This window comes from Solanum tuberosum, unplaced genomic scaffold, assembly GCF_000226075.1.
Source record: "Solanum tuberosum cultivar DM 1-3 516 R44 unplaced genomic scaffold, SolTub_3.0 scf00026, whole genome shotgun sequence".
NCBI classification, from domain to species: Eukaryota; Viridiplantae; Streptophyta; class Magnoliopsida; order Solanales; family Solanaceae; genus Solanum; species Solanum tuberosum.
The window spans coordinates 479,802-504,958 of record NW_006238952.1 but is presented as its reverse complement, the minus strand read 5'-3'; the positions used below and the strand labels follow the sequence as shown (position 1 = coordinate 504,958).

At 34.2% G+C, this 25,157-nt stretch overlaps 2 protein-coding genes across 14 annotated transcripts in view; both read right to left on the bottom strand.

Moving 5' to 3' along the window:
- LOC102581018 (protein TOPLESS-like) overlaps nucleotides 1–25,157 on the bottom strand; it is a 30,780-nt gene that overhangs the window by 3,105 nt on the left and 2,518 nt on the right. For 10 of the 13 annotated variants that reach the window (XR_001472733.1, XR_001472726.1, XR_001472727.1 and 7 more), the window contains exons 8-23: nucleotides 25,066–25,145; nucleotides 24,664–24,773; nucleotides 24,404–24,569; nucleotides 24,183–24,292; nucleotides 24,005–24,074; nucleotides 23,839–23,912; nucleotides 23,659–23,754; nucleotides 23,468–23,563; nucleotides 23,257–23,384; nucleotides 22,876–23,110; nucleotides 22,625–22,783; nucleotides 22,446–22,532; nucleotides 19,946–20,092; nucleotides 19,127–19,237; nucleotides 18,870–19,049; nucleotides 18,663–18,791 (exon numbers count right to left, since the gene is read on the bottom strand). Coding sequence is in view for 3 of the 13 variants with exons in the window: in XM_015306170.1 (XP_015161656.1) it covers nucleotides 7,743–7,956; nucleotides 17,387–17,553; nucleotides 17,634–17,816; nucleotides 18,455–18,550; nucleotides 18,663–18,791; nucleotides 18,870–19,049; nucleotides 19,127–19,237; nucleotides 19,946–20,092; nucleotides 22,446–22,532; nucleotides 22,625–22,783; nucleotides 22,876–23,110; nucleotides 23,257–23,384; nucleotides 23,468–23,563; nucleotides 23,659–23,754; nucleotides 23,839–23,912; nucleotides 24,005–24,074; nucleotides 24,183–24,292; nucleotides 24,404–24,569; nucleotides 24,664–24,773; nucleotides 25,066–25,145 (2,638 nt within the window). In the remaining 10 variants the exon portion in view is untranslated. Of the gene's footprint in view, nucleotides 1–7,482; nucleotides 7,957–15,667; nucleotides 16,328–17,386; nucleotides 17,554–17,633; nucleotides 17,817–18,454; nucleotides 18,551–18,662; nucleotides 18,792–18,869; nucleotides 19,050–19,126; nucleotides 19,238–19,945; nucleotides 20,093–22,445; nucleotides 22,533–22,624; nucleotides 22,784–22,875; nucleotides 23,111–23,256; nucleotides 23,385–23,467; nucleotides 23,564–23,658; nucleotides 23,755–23,838; nucleotides 23,913–24,004; nucleotides 24,075–24,182; nucleotides 24,293–24,403; nucleotides 24,570–24,663; nucleotides 24,774–25,065; nucleotides 25,146–25,157 lie in introns of those variants that run through there. The other 3 variants (XM_015306168.1, XM_015306169.1, XM_015306170.1) reach the window with 2 other exon arrangements.
- On the bottom strand, nucleotides 3–4,858 carry LOC107059559 (protein TOPLESS-like). Its single transcript, XM_015306172.1, has 4 exons — nucleotides 4,476–4,858; nucleotides 429–539; nucleotides 172–350; nucleotides 3–93 (listed from the first exon to the last, which is right to left on the bottom strand). Exons 1-3 carry the CDS (start codon nucleotides 4,572–4,574, stop codon nucleotides 222–224), a joined length of 339 nt encoding a protein of 112 aa, XP_015161658.1. The 5' UTR covers nucleotides 4,575–4,858; the 3' UTR covers nucleotides 3–93; nucleotides 172–221.

Genomic DNA, 25,157 nt, shown 5'->3' with positions numbered 1-25,157 from the left:
ATTATCCATGCCAATAGCGATGATGTTGTTATCTTGATGATGGAAGGCAATATAAGTTGCTGCTGGAGGTGGAGGCATGAAAGTTCTCACTCTCTGCATCCATAAGATAATAATTCAGCACAGGATCTTTGAGTCAAGGGTAGAAATAAAAAGAAGACAATCTTGTTATACCTTGAACGTCATCATGTTGAACAAGGAGATCTTTCCACCAGATGTTGATATCACATAGCAAGCATTTTGGACAAAGCAAAGCAGGAGACAGCTTCCTCATGGTTTGGTTCTTGCACATCATTTGTCATTAAGATGCCACTTGAAGGTTGCCACAGTACTGGTGAAACACTGGTTGTTGCCTAAACAAAGATTGACACAATCCTCATAATCACTTCCGTACAAAATGGAGGAAAGCCACAATTTTGGTGTCCATTTACCTTGCCCCTTGAATTGCGCTCATTTCTTAGCCACTTCCAAAGCAGGTTAATAGCATTCAATGCTAGTACTAAGATGGCATCACCAGAGTTTGTATATATTAACCTTGATATCTGGAGTAAGCAAATTGAATCATAATCAGAAACTGAATCATCAAAACTAACACAGTTGAAACAAACCAGGGAAGAAATATTGATAACTAAACAAACTCTCCAGCTAAGCATTATTTCCTAGTAAGAGTTCACTGTGAAATTTTCTGTTCAATACCTGATTACAATGTCCTCACATCCATGTTGTGCAGTCACAGAGATACAACAGCTTCCAAATTGTGGGGTAAGGGGAAGGAACATGGCTAAAATTCAGTAGAAAGCATTTAAGATGTGAACTTGAAATACCAAGCAGACGTTTAGTTACTATTGCTAGTCCAAAGTTGGACACCATTAAAGTTGTCAAATCATTGCGCACAAACATTAGCGGCCTTTTGCTCTGATCTAGACAATCTATAAGGATAAAGACAGAAGGATCTCTGAAGGTGCAGAAAATGATCATCAACTCTTCTTTACTATAAGTTGAAAAACCTATTAGGGAAAAGAAAAGAGACTAGAACACATAATGTGTAGGTGCTAGACCTCGTTTAGGAGGCCTTAAGCTTCCCATGACGTTCTGAAAGATCACCTTTTTTAAAATTTTAATTTCACTTCAATAGAATCAAGATAGAAAAAAGAGATGTCGCGAAACTAAGACCCCTTCCCTCCCAAACAGGAGGAGAACTCACACTCATATGAAAAGAGAAGCACAACACTGCTGGATCATATGGTTCATTTCCACTAAACTTAACACGAACAATTTTATTTGCTGATGGCATGTTCTGATGTTACACACCTTGATCATCTCAGATTGTGCAAAAAGGTGTTGTGAGAAATATTAAAGTTTCCAACCTTAAAACCTGAAGGAGGATATTTCATGAGATAACAAACACAATTAGATATTTCATGAATCAAGAGACATGGGGATTATACCTTAGTCACTCCAAGATTCTCAAGAAGCTTCAAGGACCGACACTGTGACGGATCACTAATTACTTTGAGCTTCCATATCTTGGATTTGTCATTAAGTTCTTCATTAATTCGGGGTCTATAAAAAATACATATTAGTAGATGATATTGACATGAAAAGCACGCAAGACTTCTTAGTGTGTCTTCCACTTTTAAACCTAATGAGTATCTATCTATCTTTTTTTATAAGTAGGAAGCCTCTCAAACTAAATACTGTAAATAGTAACAACAACAACACACCAGTGCAATTTCACAAAGTGGGATCTGGGGAGGGTAAGATGTATGCAGACCTTACCCCTATGACTCTATACTTATGGGGGTAGAGAGGTTGTTATCGATAGATCATCGGCTCAAAAGAAAAGTTGAATTCGAAGCACGATTATAAGGAAATAAGGGCGCAAAAGAGATACAAAGCAAATAGAGCAACAAATAGTAATAAACGGTAATAACAAAGAAAATATATGATAACGGATAAGGAAATGAAACACAATAATTACTATTGGACAAAAAAACCATAGAAATTGAAAAAGAAAAAAAAAGTTACATGAGACGCCATTGATGGAGTTAATTCAACAGGTTTAAAGTTCAATTTGGAACCCTAAAGTTGTTGAACTTTAAGCCTATTGAATTAATTCCATCAATGGCATCTCATGTAACTTCTTTTTTCCTTTTCAATTTCTAGGGTTTTCTTGTTTAACAATAATTACTTCATTTCATTACCTTATTTGTAGTCAAATATTTTCTTTGTATCTCTTTTGCTCTCTTATTTCCTTATATAATCATGTTTCAAAATCCACTTTTCTTTTGAACCAATAGTCTATCGGAAACAACCTCTCTACCCATAGAGGTAGTGGTAAGGTATGCATACATTTTATCCTCCGTAGACCCCTCTTTTTGGGATTGCACAGGATATGTTTGTTGTTGCCGTAACTTTTAAGTTTGAGGTTTCCTACTTATAGAATAAGATAGATAGATAAATAGACACTCATTTTATTTAAAAGTGGAGGATACACAAAGAAATCTTGTCCGATTTTCATATCAATTTCATCTACTAATATGTATTTTACATTCTATTGGCTTTGTAAGACTGGATGCAATAAATGTAACACCCGGATTAATGAAAAACCTAATGACAAATCCAAGATATGAAAGCTCACTGAAACTAGTGAATCATCACAGTGCAGATCCTTGAAGCTCAGATCCTTGAAGCTTCAATCTCAGAGTTACTAAAGGTAAAATTCCAAGTTTCTTGATTCATGAAATATCTAATTGTAAGTGTTATCTCATTTTCAATACTTGGAAACCTTTCCATTGAGCATATTGATAGCAGATAATACATGTGTAAAATGAGATAACATAGCAGAAATACACGTATAAAGTGAGATAACATAGCAGATAATACATGTATAAAGTGAGATAACATAGTAGATAATAAAAAATGAGATAATATAGGAGACAATACATGTATAAAATGAGATAACAGACTCTTCATTGAAGATACCAACTGATGCACATTAAACCATAGCTTGTCCTCCTTCAGGTTTTAGGGTTGGAAATTTCAATGTTTCTCACATCGCCTTTGTGCACAATATGACATGATCAAGTCCCGTGGCATTTATCAGCAAATGAAACTGCTAGTGTTAAGTTGATTGTAAATGAACCATGTGATCCAACAGTGTTGTGCTTATCTTTCCATTCAGGATATGAGTTCTCCTCCTGCTTGGCTCTTAATTTTGTGTTGTCTCTTTTCTCTATCTTGGTCACCGGATGCGATTCTATTAAGGGTAGTGATTACAAACAAAAAAGGGCTGAGAATAAAGCTTTTTGTGGTGAAGGTATGTTTGGTTCACTTGGAATCATGAAATACACAAAAAAAAATTGTTGTTACTTTCTTATCTCTTAGGTTTTCTGCTTCTGTTATTTGGTAAAAATGTTTCCTCTTGCTGTTACTTCATCATTTGTAGATTGTATGTCTTCAAGCAATTTTGTTGCATGGTCCATTCACAATCATGACTACTACTAAAAATGTATCACTTTTTTTTTTTGAAACTACTAAAACTGCATCTCATTTTTTAGCTATTTACTTCTTCTTTCTATTTTTTTGCATAATTTTGAGTTAAAGGATTTCTACAAATATCCCTTCATGTTTTCTTGATTCTAAGATTACGAGAAGAGGTAAAAAAAAATCTAAATGTAATTTACTTGTAGGCAGACACCATTTAGACTGTAAAGATATCATTAATTATTGTTTTTTTAATTTCAGTAATTATTAACTATATGTTTATCATAAATTACTAACACTTCTTGCATATGTGTAATATTAACTTGACAACAGTCTATTAAGCATTCATTCTAAGGAAGATATATGCTATTTTAATTTTTGTATTGTTTCTACTATAATTCAACAACTTCTTGATACGTACGAAATTATAAAAAGGAGGCTACAAGTTCATAAAGATCAGGCAAAAACGTGAAATATTCACAACCATAGCCAACGTTCAATGTTTTGGATGGCGAAAGGCGACAAAAAGCCAACAAGGGTCTGCCTCACCTAGCAGCAAGGCGAGAGGCTAGGCACACACCTTTTGGAGGAGGCTAGACACTCACCTTTGGGAGTTAAATTTACAAACCATTCCACTGATGCCAACAAAAGAGGCCACCTATCTGCAAATCCAGAATTTGTGTGCTGATGCTACAGATATTGGATTTACTGTAGGCTGCGTGATATTATAGCAAAGGACACCTGGTCATGTTTGTGTAAAGAAAAAAATGGAATCCTAAGATTTAGTTCCAGATCCCCTGGAAGCTAATACCTTCATTGTTTGCCAAAACCTTTATCACATTTTCATTAGCAGAAACAGGCTAAATAGAGAAATGAATCGAATTAGAGGGATTGCATTGAATAATTTATTCATTGATATAAAAGGAAATATCAGTTTAATATAGTGTACACAACACCACAATTTTCTCAGTGAACCTCAAAATAAAACTTACTGGAAGACGAAGATGGTCCATATCCCAGAATTTGATTGAGAAATCATCAACCGCTTCCACAAATTGATTTTTAGTTGTATCAAATTGCACAACACCCATCTATGTTTCCAGAAACCCTAGATTTGTGATTTTTTTGAATTGTAAGTAAATAAAAGATTTGGGTAGATGTGATTCTTCCGTCAGTGATGCCATAGATGAAGCCTTCTTCTCTATAACGGAAAAGCTTCCTTGTCTGAATTGGTGTTGCGCCGTCATGCTACTTCGGCGGTTCTGGTTCTGGTTCTGGTTTTGGTTAGGCTTCGGCTTCAGTAAGGTTGAGATATGAAAATATTTCATGAATGCTACACTTTTGTATCATTTTTGTTGCTGCTGGATGAATATGGATGTATTTTTGTGCTTTATTCTTATTTCACCCCAATTAGACTTTGCTACAAATTACTATATTTTATATCATAAATAAAAATAATTTATTTTACATATAAAGAATTTATACCATGTATATATTAGAAATATATATTCATATTTAATAAATATTTTTTTTAACAAAAGGTGTTTTTGTCATAATAATTTTTACCATGAATATTTATCTAGTTAATTTATATAAAAAAAAATATAACAATGATATATGAATTTTCTATAAATTATATTTATACCATAAAGATACATGGTATATTTCAGATATATAAGCGTATACCAAGCATATGTAGTAAAAAATAATAATAAATTATATGTAATACTAATATTTTTCTATAAAAAGTACTTTCAAAATAATAAATTTATCCGATGAATATTTATTTCATAAATTTATATTAAGAATCATATATCATATCATATCATATATCATATATATATATATATATATATATATAAAAAAAAAAAAGAGAACATTAGGCTCACCTACGTGACGCCATTACAAATCAGAATTACCTTTTAATTTATTTATTTCCGAAACCAACCTTCCCCTTCCATGGAAAGTTGTGACATTGCGACTTTTATGAAGAGTTGCGACTTTTATGAAGAGTTGCGACTTTTATGAAGAGTTGCGACTTTTATGAAGAGTTGCGACTTTTATGAAGAGTTGCGACTTTTATGAAGAGTTGCGACTTTTATGAAGAGTTGCGACTTTTATGAAGAGTTGCGACTTTTATGAAGAGTTGCGACTTTTATGAAGAGTTGCGACTTTGCAACTTTTCCAAATAGTTGTAACATTTCTAATATGACACAATAAACATTTGTTCACACTACCCTTTGTTGTCTATAAATAGAGGGATTTCCTCTCATTTTGAAACAACGAAAATTTTGAACCTCTTGTTCTTCTTTTTCTTCACAATTAAATATTTGTGTTCTTTGCTCCTGTTGAGTGGCTCACTGACACCATTGCTTATGTTACATATCATGGTATGTATTTTTACAGTTATTAATTTATGATGATTATGTTATGGCCAAACACATATGCAGACCCTTAAACTTGTCCCTAAATTTCATTTTGACACTCCAACTCAACCTTGTTCCATTTTAACCCTTTAACTCCAATTTTTATGTTCCATTTTGGCACTTCTAAGTGATGTGGCAGAGAGTGTGCATCACACATTCTCTAAGAGAGTGAAAGACAAAAAAGTATTTTTTTAAAATAATAATAGATTACCCTTCAACTCTATTTCTTTTATGTACCATTTAACACAAAATACTAATTTTATGATTTCTTTATTTCTATTTATGTTATTCAACTGCAATTTGCATTTTAAAATCGATGATCATCCATTAATTATTGTAAAAAATTAAAACTGACGGATTATCATTGATTTTTTATATAAAAAAAGTAACAATTTCTTTTTAAAAGTTTTCCCGTGAAAAATAACCAACGAAAGTGTGTCGATTTTCTTTCTTAAAAAAATCAATGACAACCCAACGAAGTCTATCGAGTTTCAACATTTTTTGTAGTGTTATTAATTAGCAATGAACATGAGTTTTTTTTTACTCGTATTTAGTTGAATGAAAAATTAGAAAGCTGATATTTGAGTTAGTCCAAATAGACTAGATATGAAAAAAAATATATGTGATGTTATTTAAATTAACTAATTGTTTTTTAAAAAAATCAACACACTTTTGCCGATTATTTTTTCACACAATAATGTACAGAAACTCTAAAAAAAAAATATTTTAAAAAAAAACAATGTTCATCCATTATTTTTTATCACAATCGCATGTGAAGTACACACATCCCACTTTGTTGATTCTTTGGAAAGAAGTGCCAAAAAGGAACATAAAAATTGGAGTTGAAGGGTTAAAATGAAACAAAGTTGAGTTGAAGTGTCAAAATGAAATTTAGGGACAAGTTTAAGGGTCTGCATATGTGTTTGGCCTTATGTTATTAAAGAATAAATGATAAGATGTAATAATTTTAATTTTCCTTTACATTATTATTGTTTGTTACTACGTAATCTTGTATGTAAGATAATATAATGTTTTAGTTTTAATGACGGATAAGTTTTAAATATTATTTTATAAATTCCATGAAGTTAAATTCCCGCGCGAAGCACGGATAGTTTTACTAGTGTAACAATAATCCAACTTTGCCACTAATTATATTTATACAGTGATATTTTAGATATAAGAATTGTATATCAAGCATGTATTACAAATAAAATTCTATATGTAATAATACTATTAATATTGATTTTACATGAAAATAAAGAGTGATATTAAAATAAAATATTTGAATACATATAGAAAGAGAAATATGTGATAAGTCTTTTGAAGGTATTTTTGTTTAATGATTGATGAGAATTTCTTTGTATCATCAGTTCATAACTTAATATCACATTTGGCATGAGAGTGAGTTGTCTTTTTCTCACAAAATTCTGGCCCATTCTCTATGAGCCAAATCAGAGAATCAAGCTCTTTTTTTGTGCTGATAATTGAATTAGCACCATTGTAAGGGAAAATGATTAAAACAATTATGACAGTCACCAGATATAAAAGAAACAACACACATTGTTGTTCATAATAAGTTGAGGTTGAGGAGACGTCACAAGTCAAAGGGACTCGCTCTTAGAAAGCTGAAAGGAAAAATTGTTGGAGAGTACTGAGCTAAACTATGTTCTGTAGCAAATGGATTGCCACACACAAAAGCATAACATTGGTGTAAAAACCAAGTCAAAGAACACAATTTTTTGTGGCGTTACATACACCTCTCATGTTTGACTGGAATTTGGGTAAGATCCAAAAAAACCAAGACACGAGACTGTTTGCTTAGAGGTTTCTTTGTTATGTTGGTGCTTGATCGAAGCCTGAAGCTGCAATAGATGGAGCAGCTGGTACACCTTCTGCAAAGCCATTTTCAAGTGGTGGAGGGACACCCCATTTGCCTTCAGATTCAAGTGGTTCGAAAACATGAACACCACCATCTGACATACCTAATGCAAATTGGTTTGGATCTTCTGGATGTGCTGCAACTACAACTGGGTGGATATTTGAATTGCTGCAAAAATATGACAACGTTATTGAAAAATTACTTCAAATATCAGAGATAAAATCAGTTTGGTGAATTGACTACGTATCCTGACATTACTTCTTGAGGATATCAGACACATAAATTTACTTATTGTATGCACACGAGGATATGCAGAGAAGTTGCAAAAATCAAACACCTGAAACATAATATTCCGAGGGATACTCCAGTGATGCTAGAAATGTTCATACTGGCAATCAGATGCCCCACTTCATTGTAATAACATGATTTTACAAATACATGATTGCAAAATGAAATTCTTTTGAAATATTCATGTCAATTTTTTAAAGCAAGATGGTCTAGGATAGTTAATTTTGTAGTCCTCTTGTATGCATTAAATGTACGTTATGTTCAAATGTAGCCATGCATTGGTTCATATCTTTGTACCAATGGCCAAGTTTGTGGGGGGTTTTCACCTTTCCGTGATTAGTAGCAGTTCAGACTTCAGGACTGGATATTGTTCTGATACCAATTTCACTATTATAGCTCATGAAAGTCTAACTACAAGAAAAATGATGTTTTCTTCTCTTCAATAGTGGATAGCAAAATATCTTAAAAATTAAAGCAGTAAGAGGTTGTTTCGTAGAGTGTATTAGAAAAAATAATGCATGTCTTAGTTTTATGTATTACTAGTACCTTTTTTGATACACTTCCAATATATGTATAACTAATACTACACTCTACTTGGTATTATGCTAAGTATTACCAATACATAGAAATTCATGGTATTAGCAATGCAAGGGGTTCTAATGCATGCATTCGAATGGTTAAAGACACAATTGTCCCTCAACATTTTCCATGTCCTTTCCACCATATTGATGGAGGGTAATTTGTAAACAATTTTTTTTTTTTTAAATAATGCAATACGTGTTATTTTTAAAGAACCAAACCAAACATTGCATATTAAAAAATCTCGGCATAACTAATGCTTGCATTACTAATGACAACATTATTCTTACACACCCTACCAAACGACCCCTAAATAAGTTAGCTGGCTTCAAAAGATACCTGATACCGGGTGACAGATAAGCAAAAGGAATAATGCAGCATTGCATATGGAGGTTCCCGGCAGTGAATACGCACACAGTTGCATCCAAGAAACTAGCATATATAAGCTGGCTATCACATGAGTATGTGGCATGAGAAATTGGGGCATCACTTTCACGCGGAACCCACTGTAGAAGAAGATATAAAGTATTAGTTGTTGAGATCTGACTGCATTTAATAACCAACTGTAGTCCGGGAGAGGACTAACCTGCTTAAAACATTCCAACTTTGCTGTTTCATATACTGCAATCTGTGCCTCATGCACAACAAGGAAATGAGTTTGATCCTGATGAAACTGCACTCTGGTATCTGATTGAGATATTGATTGCCCCCGTAACTGCAAGGATTTAGCCCTCTGCATTTCCCACCCAACAGTGCTCCATACACACAGCTGTACAAAAGCAGATGATGTTGATGAATACAAAAGGATAAGAAAGAGCAAAGAGAAATATAAATAATTATCCCTTTAAAGAGTGTCAGAAATGCAGAGTGTAATTTTTTACAGATTAATGATCATTTGAGATGTGGATGTAGGCTTAGCATTAGTTACCAGTAAAAGACGTTAAAAATCCAAAAACTAATCATGATTCATGACTGCAGAGAGGAGATTATGCAAAAGGAGATAACCTACAATATACTTGGCTCATCTGTAGGCTATATAGTTTAGATTTTGTTTTCTTCCAAAATGCTTGAAACACTTTCAAAACAACAACTTCATGTTTGATTATTCAAAATTTTCACCTTTATCATCATCAAATATGACATGCAGTGAAATTACTTCTAATTCCCATGCCTATTTGATTGGCTTAACATTGAATGGGATGGAGAGTGTATGATGCACAATATGCAAAATCGTTAGGAGAGAAAATGCAATCTATTATACACATGTATTTTCCACATTAATTGTGAGAATAGTTTAACAAAACACTGAGAAGTAAGTCAAATACGACATGATAGCCAAGCATATAAGTCATTAACCTGAGAATCAGCTCCTGAGGAAACTAGCACATTGAGCACATGAGAGAAGGCAAGGCCAGTTATCCTTTTAGAGTGGCCTTTAAGCTTGATTTTAACCTTCATCAAGAGACTCAGATCTAGTCAATAACAATATATGGTAACTGGGCCAAGAACATTACATTTTCTGATGACTGACAATAACAACAAAAACTTCTTGTTTATCTTAATCATACCACATCCAGTCGGACATTATATATCTGGATGGTAGAATCACCCATGCCAATAGCGATAATGTTGTTATCTTGAGGATGGAAAACAATATAAGTTGCTGCTGGAGGTGGAGGCATGAAAGTTCTCACTCTCTGCATCCATAAGATAATAATTCAGCACAGGATCTTTGAGTCAAGGGTAGAAATAAAAAGAAAATCTTGTAATACCTTGAATGCCATCATGTTGAACAAGGACATCCTTCCACCAGATGTTGATATCACATAGGCATCATTCTTGGACAAAGCAAAGCAACAGACAGCTTCCTCATGGTTTGGTTCGTGCACATCATTTGTCATTAAGATGCCACTTGAAGGTTGCCACAGTTGTGGTGAAACACTGGCCGTGGCCTAAACAAAGATTGACACAATTCTCAGAATCACTTCTGTACAAAATGGAGGAAAGCCACGATTTTTGTGTCCAATTTACCTTGCCCTTTGAATTGCGCTCATTTTTTTGCCACTTCCAAAGCAGGTGAATAGCATTTGATGCTAATGCTAAGATAACATTACCAGAGCTCGTATATATTAAGCTTGATATCTGGAGTAAACAAATTGAATCATAACCAGAAACTGTATCATCAAAACTAATACAGTTGAAACCAGGGAACAAATATTGACAACTAAACAAACTCTCCAGCTAAGTATTGTTTCCTAGTAAGAATTCACTGTGAAATTTTCTGTTCAATATCTGATATTCTGATTACAATGCCCTCACATCCATGTTGTGCAGTCAGAGAAAGTCGGAACACAACAGCTTCCAGATTGTGGGGTAAGGGGAAGGAACATGGCTACAATTCAGTAGAAAGCACTCAAGACGTGAACTTGAAATACCATGCAGACGTTTAGTTACTATTGCTAGTCAAAAGTTGGACACTATTAAAGTTGTCAAATCATTGCACACAAACTTTAGAGGCCTTCTGCTCTGATTAGACAATCTCGAAGGAAATCGACAGACGGATCTCTGAAGGTGCAGAAAGTGATACTTGAACATCCACTCCTCTTTACTGTAAGTTGAAAAATCTATTACGGAAAAGAAAAGAGACTAAAACACAAAATGTATAGGTGCTAGACCTCATTTAGGAGGCCTTAAGCTTCCCATGACATTCTGAAAGTTCACCTTCTTTGGAATTTTAATTTCACATCAATAGAATCACATCCGGTGACCAAGATAGAGAAAAGAGATGGACGCGAAACTAAGAACCCTTCCCTCCCAAACAGGAGAACTCACATTCATATGAAAAGAGAAGCACAACACTGTTGGATCATATGGTTCATTTCCACTCAGCTTAACACTAACAATTTTATTTGATGATGGCATGTTTTGATGTCACGTGCCTTGATCATATCAGATCGTGCACAAAGGCATCGTGAGAAACACTAAAATTTCCAACCTTAACATGTTCACTGAAAAAGTCTTCCATCTCATTTTATACATGAATTATCCGCTATCTGTATGTTCAATGGAAAAGTTTCCGAGTTTTGAAAATGATATAACAAACACAATAAGATATTTCATGAATCAAGAGACATGGGGATAATACCTTAGTCACTCCAAGATTTTCAGGAAGCTTCAAGGACCGGTACTGTGATGATTCTCTAATTTCAGTGAGCCTCCACATCTTAGATTCGTCATTAGGCTCTACATTAAGCTGGGGTGTTACATTTCCTGCATCTTCATTCTATCAAAGCCAGTAGAATGTAAAATACATGTTAGTAAATGATATTGACATGAAAGCAGACAAGACAAGACTTCTTGGTGTGTCCTCCATTTTAAAACCTAATGAGTATCTATCTATCCATCTTATATATCTATCTTATTCTATAAGTAGGAAGCCTCAAACCTAAAAGTTACAACAACAACAACATATGCAGTGCAATCCCACAAAGTGGGGTATGGGGAGGGTAGAGAGGTTTTCGATAGACCATCGGCTCAAAAGCAAAATTGAATTCAAAGCACGATATAAGGAAATAAGAGAGCAAAAGAGATACAGAGGCAAATTGAACAACATATAGTTACAAACACTGAATAACAAAGAAAATCTATGATTACAGATATGCAAATGAAATACAGTGATTACTATTAGACAAGAAAATCTTAAAATTGAAAAGGAAAGAAGAACTTACATGCGACGCCATTGTTTGGAGTTAATTCAACAGATTTGAAGTTCAATTTGGAACCCTAAAGTTGTTGAAGAACGGCGAGGCGTCAATGACAGGAGGAATGATTCCCTTAAAAGGTAAAAGGAAAAAGACCAAAATAGCCATCAAAAGTTGAACAACAGTTTCCCTTCGTGCAAGCATTATTACAATTACCTTGTTTTGTAAATATGTAAATATACATTGTAAGAATCACACAGAGAAGTACAATTTAAACTTTTGATTTACTTCGTCAAAAAAATGTAATAAGTGCTTATATAAGTTATTATTATACCATTAATCTTACATGCCTTTTTTTACCTCCAAAACTGAAATTGTAATGAATACAAAAAAGGAATGGTTTCATCCGTTCAAGGAAGTCATTACATACCAACTTAGAGTAAATGGCCAAAAACATCTCTCAATTATAATCCAAACTTAAACTACATCCTCATATTATAACAATGAACAAATAACATCCTTGAACTATCCTAGAAGTTACAAGTTACATCCCTCTCTTAGTTTTCTGTCAAAAACTAACAGCTTCAAACAGAAAATATGCCATGCACGTGACTTATCCCTACAAATTTACCATTATTGTCCCCTCTCCCTAGCTTCTTCAGCAAAAGCAAAAACATAAGCTTCCATCTCTTTCATTTTTATCATTTGGAAAAATATAGACAGGAAAAAGTGGAAGATAAATACTCCACCCATACCTTGCTTTCCAACAGCCCTAATATCACTACAGCCTACAAGGAATAAATATTTGGTGAGATTAATCTAAGAAATGTGCAGAATAACATGAAAAATAATTTCTTCTCTTTAAAATAGAAAGATTTTTATATATAAGCATTACCTTTGAAAAGTTTACTTTCATCTAAATTTGTCTTATCTCACAATCGGTATTTAAACAATGGAGGAAAGAGAAGTAGCTTGTAATATAAGAATTTTCCAGAATAAACAACAAAGGAATGCCATTAAAGCTGTTGTTTTCATTTTCTTCTGTGTTAATTCCTGTTAGTATTACCATCAAATGTTGTGGTGGGCCGGCAGGTACCCCTCCACCCTTAACAAAATTCTGGATTTGAACTTTGGGAATAGAGAACTGTCAATGATTACTATCAAAGTGAAACTTTCATGAGCAAATCTGAATTAGCCGGATCTTCAAACGGGCACCCCACATCAGGTAAGAACATATGGACATTCATCAAATTGTATATTGTTCTTTATTTAAGTGTTAGTAAATTAAGAAGCACTCGCTATTATTTTTTTTCTCTTAATTATATATACTTTTATAAAAGTAATGAAAACCTTTCCAGTGGTGCAACCTTGCTATTTCAACGATGGTTGTTTCTAATATGCAACCTTGCTATTTCATATAAATCAAATCAAAGGCATTGGTTTTGAAACAGTGAACATAGAACAACTATTAAATGCACATATTAATCTGGTTCTTGAGACAAAAGGTGAAAAAGTTTGACTATATACAACTACAAATTATAACGTGATTTGTTAATTACTTAGTAATTACCATGAGAAACACTTGCAATGCACGTGTCCAAAAACTAGTTTATGGAAAAAGTGAAGTATGTTTCATATATATTTTTTCCATGGACCTGTGACCTGATAACAACAAACAAGAACTTATTTCCAAATCACATTTAGGGGGTTAAATTTGCAAACCATTCCACTGATGCCAACACAGAGGCCAGTCCACCCTATCTGCAGAATTGTTTGCTGATGCTACAGATATTGTATTTAGCATTATAAGGAAGATATATGTTAGTTTAATTTAAGTACAGTTTCTACTATACTTTTATTCAACAACTGCTTGATACGCATGAAATTATAAAAAGATTTTGTTGCATTGAATTTTATAAATATAAACGATACGAATAAAACAACACATAATGGTAAACAAAAAATGAGATTTAAACAAGTGAGAAAAGGTTATACCAGTATTAATTAATTAAAAGATAAAAGGTGAAAAAAAATTGACTATATACAACTACAATTATAATGTGAGTTTGTATGCTTATATATATTTTCTCCATGAACATGCGCCCTGATGACAACAAACAAGAAGTTATTCCAAATCACATTATGGGAGTTAAATTTACAAACCATTCCACTGATGCCAACAACAGAGGCCACCCTATCTGCAAATCCAGAATTATTTGCTGATGCTATGGATATTGGATTTACTGTAGGCTGCATGATATTAAAGCAAAGGACACCTGGTCATGTTTGTGTAAAGAAAAAATGGAACCTCAAGATTTATATTAACTGAGTAACAAGTACCTTTGCAGTTTCAGATGCCCCGGAAGCAAATACCGTCATTATCTGCCAAAATCTTTATCCCATTTTCATTAGCAGAAACAGCCAATAGAGAACCATCCTTGGTGAATCGAATTAGAGGGTTTGCCTTGAATAATTTATTGATATAAAAGAAAAAAGCAGTTAGAATATAGTATACAATACCACAATTTTCTCAGTGAACCTCAACATAAACTTACTGGAAGGCCTCCATCAGCATCAATACTTGTCAGGAGTTGAACATGGTCCATATCCCATAATTTAATTGAGAAATCGTCATCAGCTGCCAAAAATCGATTTTTAGTTGTATCAAATTGCACAACACCCGGATGTTTTCAAAACCCTAAATATGTTATTTTTTGAATTGTACGTAAATAATTTGTCTGTTGAAGTTTGTGTAGATGTCATTCTTGCGTGTATCTTGGTCTGCCATGCCATAGATGATAGATGAAGCTTCTCTGGTATTGCGAATATGAGGGAAAATGTGGATGAAGAATGTCATGAATTTGTAAGAAACAGCAACTACTTCTGAATTCTGAATTTGGTGTTGCGCCATCATGCTACTGCTTCTGGTGGGGGGTAGGCTAAGGTTAAAAAAAACATTTGGGGAAGGGAAAACGAAGGAGCAATGTGAGGAATCAAATTCTCATCCATAATCAACTAAACTATACTACAGTTATTCATTTGTATTGTTAGTCTAAATATCACATTTATTTTTATTGTTACTTATCGGGGTGGCAGAATTGATAATTAATATGGTTATCCGCTCAGAGCTCAGATTTGACATGAGTGTCGTCTTTTCTCATGAAATTCTTCTATGAGCCAAATCAGAGGATATTGAATTAGCACCATTTTCAGAGGAAAATGATTGAAGCAGTTATGACAGTCACTGGATATTAAAGAAACAACACAGATTGTTGTTCATAATAAGTTGACCCTTAAAGAGGTGAGACTTGCCAAAATCCAATTCAAGAATCATACGAAATAAAAAGCTGATAGGAGGAATTCCTCACTACACTAAGGAATATAAAGAGTAAAGTGTTCATTTTACATTACATCTTACCTCACGAGTTGGAAATTTACATGTTGGAGAGTACTGAGCTAAATTATGTCCTGTAGCTAATAGATTACCACAAACGAAAGCCACAACATTGGTGTAAAAAACAAGTCAAATCTTAAGCTGTGACTATTACACTGAGACTCCTAGCTCCACTGAAGATTTCACCTTCCCTTTCGATTGCAAAGAAAAACAAATCTTTGGGGTGTTACATACACTTCATCTTTTGACTTGGAGGATTCTGGTTAGTCTCCTAGAACGAACATTTGCTCGTCCGTCTGAACTGAAATTTGGGCAAGATTCAACAAAACAAGACACAAGACTGTTTGCTTAGAGGCTTCTTTGTCATCTTGGTGCTTGATCGGAGCCTGAAGCTCCAATAGATGGAGCGGTGGGCATACCATTTGCTGATCCATTTTCAAGTGGTGGAGGGACTCCCCATTTGCCTTCAGATTCAAGTGGTTCAAAAACATGAACACTGCCATCTGACAGACCTAATGCAAACTGGTTTGGATCTTGTGGATGTGCTGCAACTACAACTGGGTGAATATTTGAATTGCTGCAGAAAAATGACAAGGTTTTATGAAAAATTACTTCAAATATCAGAAATGAAATCTGTTTGGTTAATTGACTATGTATCCTCACATGACTTCCTGAGAATATCAGACACATAAATTACTTGGGGGTCGTTTGGTTGAGTGTAGAAGGATAATACTAAATATAGTGTATTAGTATTACTTGCTATGTTTTAGTTATACTTGCATTAATTATACATAGATTATTTTAATGCATTGTTTGGTTTGATGCATTAAAAATAATATGTATTGCATTAAAAAATTTATTTACAAAGATACCCTTCACTTTTATGGTGGAAAAGATGTAAAAAAGGTTTTTGAGGGGTAATTGAGTCTTTTGTCATGTTAATGCATGCATTAAAACCATTGCATTGCTAATGCCTAGAAATCTATGGTATTAGCAATGCACACCTTAATACACAATAGAGTGTATAACTAATGCTTAGTTATACATAAGTTGAAAAAGAGTACCAAACAAGGTACTAGTAATACACAAGGCTAATACAAGCATTATTTTTTCTAATTCACTCTACCAAACGACCCCTTAATGTATGGACACGGGAATGCAGAGAAGTTGCAAAAATTAAACATCTGAAACATAGTATTCAGAGGGATACTCCAGTGATACTAGAAATGCCAATCCTGGCAATCAGATACCCCATTTTATTGTAATAACATGATTTTACAAATACGTGATTGCAAAATAAATTATTTTGAAATACTCATCTCAATTCTTTTTAAAAAGAAAGATGATCTAGGATAGTGAATATTGTAGTCCTCTAGTATGCATAAAATGTACGTTACATCCTACATAGCCCATGCATTGGTCGATGATATCTTTGTATGAATGGCCAACTTATGGGTTTTTCCCCCTTTTGGTGATGAGTCGCACTTCGGCCTCGATATTGTTCTGATACCGATTTCACTATTCTAGCGCATGGAACTATAACTATAAGAAAACCGATGTTTTTTGTCTTAAATAGTGAACTGCAGAATATCTTCAAATTAAAGCAGTAAATAACTTAGCAGGCAGCAAAAAATACCTAATACTGGGTGATAGATAAGCTGAAGGAATAATACGGCATCGCATATGGAGGTGCCCTGCAGTGAATACGCACACAGTTGCATCCAAGAAACTGGCATATATCAGCTGGCTATCACACGAGAATGTGGCATGAGAAATTGGGGCAGCACTTTCACGTGGAACCCACTGTAGAAGAAGATATAATGTATTAGTTGTTGAGATCTGAAGGCAGTTAATAACCAACTGCAGTCGGGGAGAGGACTTACCTGCTTTAAACATTCCAACTTTGTTGTTTCAAATATAGCAATTTGTGCCTCATGCACAGCCAGGAAATGAGTTTGATCCTGATGAAACTGCACTCTGGTATCTGATTGAGATGTTGATCTACCCGGTAGCTGCAAGGTCCTAGCCCTCTGCTTTTCCCATCCATCAGTGCTCCACACACACAGCTGTACAAAAGCAAATAATGCTTGATGAATACAAACGGATATGAACACAGAATTATAAATTACCACTTTAAAGAGTGTCAGATATGCAGAGTGTAACTTTATATAGACTAATGATCATTTGAGACGTATAAAGGTAAAGCATTTATCACCAATAAAAGACATTAAAAATGCCAAAAAAAACTAATCATGACTGCAGAGAAGAGATTATGCAAAAGGAGAGAACCTGCAATGTACTCGACTCATCTGTAGGCAATATATTTTAGATTTTGGTGTATTTTAAAATGCTTGAAACACTTCTAAAACAACATCACGTATGATATTTGAAAATATTAAAAACAATCAGAATTCATTCCGCTTTTATTTAGAGCATGAAATGATCTTATTCTTCATATACCTTTAGATATTTTATCACCATCAAATATGACATGCAGTGAAATTACTTCTAATTCTCATGCCTAGTTGATTGGCTTAAACATTGAATGTGATGAAGTGTATGATGCACTATATGCAAAATCATAAGAAGAGAAAGTGCAATATATCATACAAATGTATTTTTCACATTAATCATGAGAACAGTTTAACAAAACACTGAGAAGTAAGTCAAATACTACATGAGAGCCAAGAGTATACAAGTCTACCTGAGAATCAGCTCCTGATGAAACTAGCACATTGAGCACATGAGAAAAGGCGAGGCCAGTTATCCTTTTAGAGTGGCCTTTAAGCTTGCTTTTAACCTTCATCAAGAGACTCACATCTAGTCAATAACAATATGGTAACTGACCCAAAAACATTAAATTCTGCTGACTGCCAATAACAACAAAAACTTCTTGTTTATCTTTATTATACCTCATCCACTCGGACATTATATATCTGGATGGTAGAATCATCCATGCCAATAGCAATAATGTTGTTATCTTGAGGATGAAATGCAAGAAAAGTTGCTGCTGGAGGTGGAGGCATGAAAGTAGTCATTGTCTGCATCCAGAAGATAATAATTCAGCACAGGCTCTTTGAGTAAAGGCTAGAAATAAAAAGAAGGCAATCTTGTTATACCTTGAATGTCATCATGTTGAACAAGGAAATCTTTCCACCAGATGCTGACATCACATATGAGTCATTCTTGGACAAAGCAAAGCAGGAGACAGCTTCCTCATGGTTTGGTTCGTGCACATCATTTGTCATTAATATGCCACTTGAAGGTTGCCACAATTGAGGTGAAACACTGGCTGTTGCCTAAACAATGATGGACACAATTCTCAGAATACTTCTGTACAAAATGGAGGAAAACAACGATTTTGGTGTCCATTTACCTTGCCACTTGTATTGCGATCATTCCTTTGCCACTTCCAAAGCAGGTGAATAGCATTTGATGCTAATGCTAAGACGGCATTACCAGAGTTTGTATATATTAATCTTGATATCTGGAGTAACCCATATTGAATCAAAATCAGAAACTGTATCATCAAAACTAATACAGTTGAAACATATTGAAACAGCAGCTTTCAAATTGTGTGGCAAGGGGAAGGAACAAGGCTACAATTCAGTAGAAAGCACTTAAGACGTGAACTTGAAATACCAAGCAGACGTTTAGTTACTATTGCTAGCCCAAAGTTGGACACTATTAAAGTTGTCAAATCATTGCACACAAACTCTAGAGGCCTTTTGCTCTGATCTAGACAATCTTGAAGGATAAAGAGAGAAGGAACTCTTAAGGTGCAGAAAGTGATACTTGTACGTCCACTCTTTTTAACCATACGTTGAACAATCTATTAGGGAAGAAAAGAGACCAGTGACAAAGTTAGAGAAAAGTGACAACGCGAAACTAAGAGCCCTTCCCTCCCAAACAGGAGGCAAACTCATATCTTCATATAAAAAGAAAAGCACAACACTGCTGGATCATATGATTCATTCATTTGCTGATGGCATGTTCTGATGTCACACGCCTTGATCATATCAAACTATGCACAAAGGCGTCGTGAGAAACATTTAAGTTTCCAACCATAAAACAGAAGGAGGATGAGCTATGGCTTAATGTGCATCTATGTTCAATGGAAAAGTTTCCAAATCTTGAAAATGAGATAACAAATACAGTCAGATATTTCATGAATCAAGAGACATGGGCATTTTACCTTAGTCACTCTGAGGTTCTCAGGAAGCTTCAAGGACCGGCACTGTGATGATTCACTAATTTCAGTGAGCTTCCATATCTTGGATTTGTCATTAGGCTCTTCATTAATTCGAGGTTTTACATCTACCGGATTCCTTGCATCTCCATTCTAGCAAAGTCAACAGAATGTTTAATATATATTAGTAGATGATATTGACATGAAAAGCAGGCAAGACGACTTCTTGGTGTGTTCTCCATTTTAAAACATAATATCTATTTATCTATCTATCTTACTCTATAAGTTAAGTAGGAAGCCTCAAACTTAAAAGTTACAACAACAACAGCATACCCAATGCAATCCCACACAAAGTGGGGTCCGGGGAGGATAAGATATATGTAGACCTTACCCCTCCCATAAAACCTTTATGTGGAATAGAGGTTGTTTCTAATAGACAATAGGCTCAAAAGAAAAGTGGAATTTGAAGCACGATTACAAGGAAATAAGAGAGCAAAAGAGATTCAAAACAAATGGAGCAACATATAGTAATAACTAATAACAAAGCAAAAATATATGAATAAGGATGGGTGGGCTAGCCTCATGGCTCTCCGACATTGTAGTATGTATGAAATACAGTAATTACTATTAGACAAGAAAACCCTAGAAATCAAAAAGGAAAAAAGAAGTTCCATCATCGAGGAGATTAAGCGATGTCATTGATTGAACCCTAAAATTCAATTTGGATCCCTAAAAGTTGTTAAAGAATTAGGAGGATTCAGTGAAGAGAACGTAGGGAAAGAGGAGAAATGATTTCCCTCAAAGTTAAAAGTTAAAAGACCAAAATAGCCATCAAAAGTTGAACAGCGGTTTTACCCTTCGAGCAAACATTATTACAATTACCTTTTTGTGTAAATATACATTGTAAGAATCACACGGATAAGTTCAATTTGAATTTTTGATTTATTTTGTCAAAAATTTGTAATAATTGCTTATATAAGTTATTATTATAGCATAAATCTTGCATGTCTTTTTGTATATCCAATACTGAAATTGTAATGAATACCAAAAAAAATTATTTCATCCGTTCAAGAAAGTCATTATATACCAACTTAAATTTGCTAATAACTTATTCCACTTAATATGGGAGGGAATAATCAGCTTATACAATTGGATTTGTGTGGCTAAAAATCATTTCATTAAGGGTAAAATGGGCATTTTAAAGTCAAAATTGTTACTAAATATAGAAATTCATTCTTTTTTAAACAGACTAAAAAGGAAAGTGAGTCATAAATTGGGACAGAGGGAGTATCATATAAAGAGACTTATTGTTAACCATAGTCTATAGCGGATAGAATACACTTATTTAACATGACTCTTTGGAGGTATGCTTATTAGCTGTTTTGTAATTCAATCTCAGTGTAAGCAAATTTTATCTGTCTTTTAGGTGTTCTTAAGATATTTTTTTTGAGCTCTTAATTAGTATATACCCGTAGAAGTTAAGCTCTTACCTCTTAGCTATTTATTTTGTTCACTTGCTTCATATTAAGTTCATATATAAGCTTAATAGGCAAATGATTAAAAATGTCAATTGCAGGAGAAGTTTCATAAGACTGAAGAAGGAACAAGAAGAAGAAATGAAAGTCGGGAATAAAGATTCTTATGGTGAAGGTATATTTGGTTCACTATGAATCATATATACACAGTTTTTTTGTTGTTACTTTTATATCTTTTATGTTTTCTGCTTTTGTTATTTGGTAAAAACGTTTCCTATTGCAGTTACTTCATCACTTGTAGCTTGTATGTCCTCTTAAGCAATTTAGTTGCATGGTCCATTCACAATCACGACCATTACTAAAACAGTATCTCTTTGTTTCTTTTTTGAAACTACTAAACTGTTTCACTTTTTTGAGCTATTTACTTCTTTTTTTTATTTATCTTCTTTTTTTGTATATTCTTGAAGTTTCGTGATATCACCCATGTCTTCTTGATTCTAAGATTAGAATAAGAGGTATAAAAAAAACTAATGTAATTTACTTGTAGGTAGATATCGTTTAGACTTTTAAGGATATCATTTATTATTTTTTAATCACAATAACTGCTAACTATATGTTTATCATAAAACACATATGTATACTATTAACTTGACAACAGTATTAAGCATGCATTATAAGGAAGATATATGTTAGTTTAATTTAAGTACAGTTTCTACTATACTTTTATTCAACAACTGCTTGATACGCATGAAATTATAAAAAGATTTTGTTGCATTGAATTTTATAAATATAAACGATACGAATAAAACAACACATAATGGTAAACAAAAAATGAGATTTAAACAAGTGAGAAAAGGTTATACCAGTATTAATTAATTAAAAGATAAAAGGTGAAAAAAAATTGACTATATACAACTACAATTATAATGTGAGTTTGTATGCTTATATATATTTTCTCCATGAACATGCGCCCTGATGACAACAAACAAGAAGTTATTCCAAATCACATTATGGGAGTTAAATTTACAAACCATTCCACTGATGCCAACAACAGAGGCCACCCTATCTGCAAATCCAGAATTATTTGCTGATGCTATGGATATTGGATTTACTGTAGGCTGCATGATATTAAAGCAAAGGACACCTGGTCATGTTTGTGTAAAGAAAAAATGGAACCTCGAGATTTATATAAAAACTGAGTAACAAGTACCTTTGTAGTTTCAGATGCCCTGGAAGCATCATAAGCTAGGTTCTCAAAAGTGCGTACTAAACGAATACCGTCATTATTTGCCAAAATCTTTATCCCATTTTCATTAGCAGAAACAGCCAATAGAGAACCATCCTTGTTGAATCGAATCCGAGGGCTTGCCTTGAATAATTTATTGATTTGATAAAGAGAAAAGGCAATTAGAATATAGTACAACACCACAATTTCTCAAGTCAACCTCAAAATAAACTTACTGGAAGACCTCCATCAGCATCAATACTTGTCAGGAGTGGAACATGGTCCATATCCCAGAATTTGATTGAGAAATCATCACCAGCTGCCAAAAATCGATTTTTAGTTGTATCAAATTGTACAACACCCAGCGATCTTTTCCGAAACCCTTGATATGTTCTCTTAACAGCCCCTTCACTTTCATTCCACTCAACAATGTGCGATTCCCCATCTTTGCTGGTTCCACATGAAAACAGTCTGCAATTTTGCGAACCAACACCGCATCCAAAAAAAAGGCAGAGAAGAAGAGAGAATATGAGATTGGAGAAAAAACTACTATTCTCAAGCGACTTCAAGCAAAATATGTTAAGTAGCAGTAACACAATGCATCAAGCTAAATCAACCTAGTTCCGTCAGCACTGTATGCCATTGTTGTGCACCAACGACCAGGAGCCTCATAATCTACTCGAGATCCCAAATTATCATATAACCACGCTTTTATCTTTCCATCTAATGCTGTAGAGAAAATAAACTGAAGAAGGAAGTTATCAACACAAGTGCAAAAGTGCAGACAACGAAATCTTAGTACAATAGACATCATTACAGTATCCTTACCTGAATGGTTTCTTTATGGTGAGGGCACACAGAGTATACAGGTGCCTCATGACCCTCAAATGTATATTGTCTTGCACCAGATGTGGCATCCCAAACCTAGAATTTAGCAAGCATTGGAAAGAACAAGCAATTATTCCCCTACCAAAAATTATCTTTCATAGGCAACAAAGTGATATTTATGCCTTCCCAACCTTTATAGTTTTGTCATCTCCGCATGTTATAACAGAAAGCTGCTTATTAGGGTGAGAGAATGCAAGATCATTTACGCCTCCAACATGAGCATCAATCTGCAAAAGCATTATCAGTCTGTACTATGAAACTATTCAGAATTTTATCGCCAGGGCAAGAGTGATAATGCCACCAAATTATACCTCCACATGCTGACGTATGTCATCATTCCCGTGATAGGAATATATTTGAACAATGTGCCTAGAGTATGCAACCCCTGCTCGATAGAAAAAGTAATTCTAAGAGATCAACTTCTTTTCGACAGTGCACTACAGTAAGATAGGAAATGTGCCTTTCATGAAAACTTACCAAATAACGAACCGTCGGGGCTCCATATAACACGGTTAACTGAGACACCAGGATCTTTTACCAGGGCAGTCTGAGTTCAGTTGAGAAATTGGTTTGATCAGATTAGATGAATCTCATTGAATTAATGGGAGGCCATTTCAATCTAAGGAACGGAAAAAAGAAAAAAAGAAAAAACAACCTGTAATGGCATTGAACATGCACTCAAGTCCCAGACTTTGAAGTTTCTCAACACCAGTCTCTCCCTTGAACCAACTTCCCATAATGCAATATCTCCAACATTCGTGCCAACTAGTTTGTAACATAGAAAGTCACGATAAATGCAACTGCCAAAAAATATGTAGTGACAAATAGAAAACACCAGTGTGTTTTAATAAAGAAGAGCATTCAGCAGATGTAGACCTAGAAGCAATGTCTGCTGAGAAGGATGAAAATCCATGCTCATGGGAGATGATCCCTGGTTTAATGTTCTTGCAACAGTCTTGGGCAAGTCATCAGGTACAGTAAGAGATTGATTATGACCTTGCCCTGGAAATGATATAGGTAGCACATTCACAGGAAGATTAACCTGTATAATGAAAAATAAGAAAAGAAAGTGAAGCAACGATAGAGAATGTGAATGTTGCTGACAGAATGATTGAAAGATCGAGAGAGCCTAATACCTCATCAGATATTCCCAGTGACCTAGTTCTTTTGGCAGCATGATCAGATTCCCCAGATGGATAATCAATAGAGGGATTCGTTGGTGGAGTCCTGGGATGTTTAAGAGAAGCTACAGAAGGGAATGCAGCAAATTACCAGTTAAGAGAGCTAGAATAACCTCCAGAAAATTTAATAGTTGTTTCATGTGGCAGCAATATGAAGGGAATCAATTCCTTGCAACAACTTGAGACTAGACTGTTCCAATGCAAGGCACTATAATCATGACTAGGTTGACTGAACATTCTAGCCATTTGTCATTTACAATTGTATATCTCGATACCACACCAGTCTTTAAAATGATTTTCAGTTGCTTACTTTTAAAAAAATACCTTTCACCTCATGTAAATAGCCTCAAGTAATACCTGGAATAGATGAAGGACCAAGACCCATAGGTCCACCAGAAACTGCTGGATGAGCTACAGTGGGTGAGTTGGACATCCACCCAGCAAGTGGA